This window comes from Sander lucioperca, chromosome 4 (genome assembly GCF_008315115.2).
Source record: "Sander lucioperca isolate FBNREF2018 chromosome 4, SLUC_FBN_1.2, whole genome shotgun sequence".
Taxonomy (NCBI): Eukaryota; Metazoa; Chordata; class Actinopteri; order Perciformes; family Percidae; genus Sander; species Sander lucioperca.
In genome coordinates this window covers 19,265,659-19,272,006 of record NC_050176.1, presented here as the reverse complement: position 1 = coordinate 19,272,006, position 6,348 = coordinate 19,265,659, and the positions used below count along the sequence as shown (strand labels likewise).

The window sequence follows — 6,348 nt, the reverse complement described above, 5'->3', positions numbered from 1 at the left end:
TGCATGATAAGGAATGTGAAGATGTGATGTTTGGTTTGGGGTCTGATCAACCAGTTAGTTGTAGTTACACACTTCCGTCACTAGATGGCAGAAGTCTATGGTAGTATTCTCTGGTAGAAGTAGAGTAGAGTAGAGTAGAGTAGAGTTGAACTGTGGCAGACAGGCAGTCGTTTGTTTACATTTGTTGCAATGGCGACCATCACTGAACTGAAGTGTGGTAAGTGCTCACTATCTTTCGTAATTTAGTCCACTTATGCCATTCCTAAATCAAACTGGAATATATAATCGACGGACCATTATACTGCACACGTTAGTTAAATTGCTGGTAACTCTAACGTTAGTTAGCTAAGTTTACTTTAGCTTAACCACAACAACACGACGCCCTCGTTTGTATGGGTCTCCATTCAAAAATCCGACAATTGTGATAGCTAAGTGAACCTAGTTGTCACCAAGTTGACGCCTTATAGTGACCCGAGGTTGTATCTAATGCTAAAAATCTACATTTCAATTCGGCCTTCATAAATACAACTTATATGCCACATAATTCTATTTTTTTGTGGATTTAACAACACTGCTCGCCAGTTTAGTGGACTGCAGCCAGCTAGCGAGGTTAGCGGTAGCTAGCTAGCTAACTATTAAGTTAACGTTAGGTTACTTTTAGCCCAAGATGGTTGTACATAAAGTAACGTTACATTTACGTTAACGTTATTCCGAAATGAAGAGTGGTTCCTAATGATTCGGATACGATATTGAGTCATATTTGAAGAGGTATTTACTTTCGGCAATAACTAGTGGAGAACATTAAAATAGCAAATTAATGAGTGGAGTAAGGCAAATATAATAAGAACCGCCCCAAACGTTTACGGTAATCTAGCTGAATACTGTAGCTAGATATTAACCTACCAGAACGCAACCAAGCTCCTAGTCATTTTTACTGACTGTCATTTAACACACCTAATCTAATACCTGACTACGTATTAATCCAATAATACAATAAAACCTGAATATTTTAGCCGTAAGGGAAACCCTGGAGTCCCGTGGTGTGATGGGCCAGCTGAAGGCTCGTATCCGGGCAGAGGTATTCAGCGCCCTGGATGACCAACGTGAACCTCGTCCGCCGCTGTCCCACGAAAACCTGCTGATCAACGAGCTCATCCGGGAGTACCTGGAGTTCAACAAGTACAGATACACTGCGTCAGTCCTGACAGCAGGTGGGTGAAGAGATAAAACTCACCTGGTAGCCTATGTGTCGAAAATATTGCGTTTTTTTGGGGGAAGTGTTTTTAGAAGGGCATATGAGCTGAGCACTTTATAGTCAAGGAGTAAAAACAATAAGTTGTTTAAAGTAGAGACATGTGTTCATGCAAAAGATAGAGTATTATACTTAAAGACAATACAGTACACTCTTAGTATGATTTATGATTCCAGCTGCTGTTTTTGAAACTTAACTCACTCTCACTATTGGAGAGTAAAGTGCACTACTAAACTCAGCTGTGTTTGTTTTCTCAGAGTCAGGCCAACCTGAAGTTCCCTTGGACAGACAGTTCCTGGCAAATGAGCTGAAAGTCACAGAGGATACAAGCTCCAAGTCTGTGTAAGTGCAGTACAGTCTGCTGTCCAACACATTGTTCAAAGATTTACTAAACTCTCTGGGAGTTTGGTCAGTTACTTACAGGATAATCATTTCATAAGCTCTCTGAATCATCACAGTCTTCATAGCTCCATATTAAACTACCTAGAGATTTTCAATCATTTCAGCTTGTCTCCACTACTGCTTTGGAAAAATATGATAGTGTGTACCAATGTAACCATATTGACCTGGGTTTGATTCTGGCCCAGGACCTTATCAGCCAACCCATTTTCTCTCACTCAGCTTTTGCTTAAAAGACATTTTAATTACATTTTTTTTCCACATTTTACTTTGCAGACCTCTGCTCTATGGCTTGGTGTGCCACTTTGTGAACAGCAGTGATAGTGGTGGAAAGGTGTTTCTGCGGGGTGCCTCTCTGCCAGCTGGTACAACTGCCAGCAACACAGTATCTGGACCTGATGCCTAAAAGTTGATGCACTCAAGTAATGGTACAGGATGGACTGAAAAGATGCCTTTACACACTTTTTGGGGAGATTTAAGTGACCTAATAACCTTCTATAGTTTTTACTGCGTTTTCAACTAAATGTTCACAGGCATTACAGCATGGACTATATGAATTACTACTGATACGAATGCACAAGTCATTTCTATTGCTTTATTCTGTAAGTTGCCAATGATACCAGATGGCCTTTTTTGTTTAGGTTTAAATATCTGACTTTACAATGGGTTTAGTATCAGTCGGTTGGTACTGCTTGCATTAATCCATATTGCTCGTTCTCTCATTAATTCAGGCAAAATGTTAAAATAACATTCCTTGATGTCCTTGCTCTATTTTAATTTACATATGTTTGATACTTTTATATTGTCTTTTAGTTGTTCAAAAATAAATGTTTATATTTATGTATTCACGTCATTGAATCAATAACGTGTGACAATGCTATTTTATTGGCTACCACATGGTGGCAGCCTCACCAAAGAAACGGCTGAAGACTGCTATTGACAGAGGGTTGAGGAGTGACACTTTGTTGGTTGTGACTTGGTGAAGACATCTAGAATGTGGCATTGTGCATAAAAACAGGGTACTCTTAATACCGTGGTTAAAATGATCTTACTACTTACGTCTGTTCAACTGTATAAATATATGAGGAGTTAACTTTATTTTACTTGAAAGTGTATTGTTTGTAATCAGAACTGTATTTGCAAGTACAGTTGGTACTTTTGAACATTTGCTTTATGCAATGCAGATCATCACAGTACAGTTTAAATAGTGCTGAATAACCTGCACCTGAAAGGTTGCCACAGTCACATTCAGTTACTTTCCTGTGATTGTCTTAACATTTTGACACTCATTGTGTTGGTTTGTGCAGCCAAGCCCACGCATGTTGCCCCTGCCCCATTGCTATTCTTGACCCCTGTTTGTCTGTACTAGTTAGATACCTCTTGATTAATAAGATGTTTTATCTTGGTCTCATATAGCTGATAATCCACGTTTTATGCTAAATGAAATGGGGCATTGGCCAGATATTTTTATGTGGCAACTCTCCTGCTTGTTCACTTCTTGCTGTGTTGTCTGCAGCTTATGAACCCGGGATGTGAAGTTTTTATGACCTCCATAACAGCAATGTTAGCGACACTAAAGTGATATGAACTGTTCCGAAAAGGAAAGAGGGTCCTTGTCCTTCCTTTTGATTTCAGCAACTCATAAAAGATACATCAACAAAAATACATATACAATAAAGAAACAAGACATACAAAGAACAACTACCATAGTTCTCCGTGCTGGACACATAAACATCTACTGCAACAAGCCAATACTCTCTCCATCTCACTTCCTCTCTCACCATTTAAGGGATCTTGACGTTCTTATCTCACACGACTTAAAGCCCTGAGTTTCTGTAACTGATTGGCCAGCCATTTATTTCTCAGCTTTATTACTGACGCATTAGTTGAACATAACCTATGTCTAAATAATTTTTAGGTTTTAGAAGTTGACTTATCCTGTCTCCTCTACCATATCTGCATCTCTTATTCTTGATTGTAGAGACTTTGATAGATGAGGTCATAGCTCTCAAATTAGCTCATTGAAAGAATGAGGTTGTAATGTGCAGCACACAGTGTATTTTGCTGAATTCACCCGTGCCTCTGATGGAGCGAGTACCTGTAAAGATGAAATGTAACCATTTACCATCAGCACAGCCAGTGCAACATCATGTAATGTACACCTAACTGTATGTATACAATGTCCTAATGTCCCTTCTCAGTCCCATTAGAAACCATAATGTGTTGTTGCGTGCCTATGCATGCTGAAAATAGAGTCACGGTGAGCCTCATCTGGGACATTTGACATTTTACATTGCTTCCTTGGAGCAAACATTATTTGCCCTTAAAGGCTGTGGCCCTGAGGCGCCTAGTTTATTGGCACCAGTCAGATATGAGTGTTCTCTTGAAAATGGCTATATAAATGGAGGAAGTTGAACAATGGCACATGATTGTTCGATTGGCAGCCTGCCCTCTAAGAGGTAATATTTCTCTTGCACTGTATAAATTAGTTGTGTGTAAAAGAGACAGCTGTATAAATAGTATTGAATGTAGTGGTCTTTAGACTGCAGCAGAGGGAACTGATGTTTGCTCCTGGGCTCAAATTAGAAAGCAATTGCATTCCACGAGTGTCAAACATATCCATAAACATATTTTCTCTCCAATAGATGGCCATCTAAGGACATGAAAGTGAAGAAAAACATTAAACATACTATATGTTTTAGTATTTATGTGTGCATGTGTGTTTAAGTGTTTATGTATTTTTAAGTTTAAGGCTCCAGCAGATTGGAATAATCTATCTGTGGAAATAAGATCAATTTCTTTACTTGGTTTGTTTAAGCATGCCCTGTCTGCTCACTTTAAGATAAACTGCCTCTGTTATTAAAGATGCATGCAATCCTTATATCTACTGTCCATACCTAATGTTTATATTTGACTGTAGTTAGAAATTCACTCATACTCTACTGTTTACTTATTTACTTATTAATGGCCATCTTGGCCTTTTGGTGGTTGTAATGTATTGATGAACATATGCAGGTGGTGTTGTTTGTTTTTGTTTTGTTTAGATTTTTCACTTCTCTGTTGTTATGTAATTATTGTGTTATATGTTGGGACCCCCTCGAAAATGAGATGATAGGCCTACATCTCAAGGGGTTTATCCTAATAAACAAATTTGAAATTGTATATGTCTCTGCATTAGAGTTAATGTTGTTGAATTCTAATGCGTAGCCTACATGTGACTGTCCCCACATATACGCTGTTAACTGCGAGAACGTGATTCATGCAACTTCAGTCATTTGTTGTGTAAATTTACTTGCATCAAGTAAGTTGCATCATATTTTAATATAACATATACGATTAAGATTGTATTTAGGTCATTCCAGTGTACCTCTTTATATAGCCTTTTTTTCTACAAAAAGTGCTTTGCGCTCGTCAGGGGGTACTTGGCTAAAAAATATTTCAAAGGGGCTACATTATTGAAAAAAGTTTGAGAACCACTGGTGTATTCAGTATAGCTACTGTATTTTTTTATTCACTGACTACTATTGATTTAACCATCCTTCTCCCAAACTATTTATCCATGTTCACTCCCACCGCCTCAGCTCCTTTTTATGTCACTGTCGACTCACTTTTGACACTTTACTATTTTTATTAGATTATTCTCCGTCTCAGACAACTGGGGGAGGAAAATGTTCTGGCCAAAGTTTAGGACAGACTCATTTAGTCAGCACACAGTGCCCCCATACTTCCACTTGAACCCTTCAAGGTTTTTTTTAGATTCCTGTTCTTCCTTCGCACAGTGATCGCCGTACATCACATTAAAGAGAAATATACAGCAGTCATAATGGTCCTGTGATATACCTGTTGGGATTAGAGAGCAAAGCACTTTACTGCAATGCAAAAAATCATCTGACAGTCTGTATTTAATCAGATCAAGAGCAGGAAACTGAAATTGCATCTTTTATACTTAAACATCTTTCATTCTACGACAAAAAAAATCTATACTGGTTCTGAAAGCATGTTCCCTTGTTGCCTTGGTGTACTTTATTTTGGAAGCCATAAACCATTTGTGTGTCACAGCTAATTTACAGGTAAAGAAACAACTTTGTTTGTTTGAACAATGCTGTTGCTGCTGGACCATATTTAGTCACTGGGGCTCGGGGTGCTTGCCTGTGCTAGACTTTGAAAGTAACACAGAAAGCTGCCGAGATTCCATGCAGACCCCAATGTCCTTATATGGCACACACTGCACCCTCTCTGTTCAGTGTATCTGTAGCTTTGTTTCTCCTCCTCCTTCTCCTCCTCATCTCGTTCTTCATCCCTCCCTCTGCCTTGTCTCTCACCCTGTCTTTCCCTGAGGTTTTTGACCATCATTTCTCTTTCGTTGACGCCACCCCACCTCCTTGATGTTGGCCAGGGGGAGCCCAGAGGTCCTCCTCCATGTTGCTTCTTTGGTCTGTCATCAGGTTTCTCACACACACACACACACACACACACACACACACACACCAGCACAGTGCTGTGCGTCTCTGGCACAAAACATGTCCCGGCTATCAACCTGCAGCTTGATTTATTAGAGCAAATAGATCGGTGTCCTTATATAGGAAGTTCCATTGGAAAGACACTGGAAACAGGAGGGATGCAGCAGGAGAGGGATGGAGGGGGGTTGGACTGTTTGTGATAGTGGAATGCGATGTGCGTTGCGATAGAAGACGTGT

The 6,348-nt window shown here is 39.4% G+C and overlaps 1 protein-coding gene across 2 annotated transcripts; it reads left to right on the top strand.

Moving 5' to 3' along the window:
* Nucleotides 1-121: 121 nt before the first annotated feature.
* cep20 (centrosomal protein 20) lies at nucleotides 122-3,246 on the top strand. Of its 2 annotated transcripts, XR_004897206.1 has the most exons (5): nucleotides 122-217; nucleotides 1,014-1,211; nucleotides 1,510-1,594; nucleotides 1,928-2,120; nucleotides 2,171-3,246. XR_004897206.1 is itself a non-coding variant. In XM_031309627.2 (4 exons), the coding sequence occupies exons 1-4, from the start codon at nucleotides 190-192 to the stop codon at nucleotides 2,055-2,057; spliced, it is 441 nt and encodes a 146-aa protein (XP_031165487.1). In that variant the 5' UTR covers nucleotides 122-189; the 3' UTR covers nucleotides 2,058-3,246. The 2 variants fall into 2 exon arrangements, 1 of the variants encoding a protein (XP_031165487.1); XM_031309627.2 differs by having other exon boundaries at nucleotides 1,928-3,246.
* Nucleotides 3,247-6,348: the final 3,102 nt, after the last annotated feature.

Coding starts and splice junctions, on each gene's coding strand:
- cep20 (XM_031309627.2), top strand. CDS start 190: ATGGCGACCATCACTGAACTGAAGTGTG. Junction 218..1,013: donor CATCACTGAACTGAAGTGTG/GTAAGTGCTCAC, acceptor TGAATATTTTAG/CCGTAAGGGAAACCCTGGAG. Junction 1,212..1,509: donor TGCGTCAGTCCTGACAGCAG/GTGGGTGAAGAG, acceptor TTGTTTTCTCAG/AGTCAGGCCAACCTGAAGTT.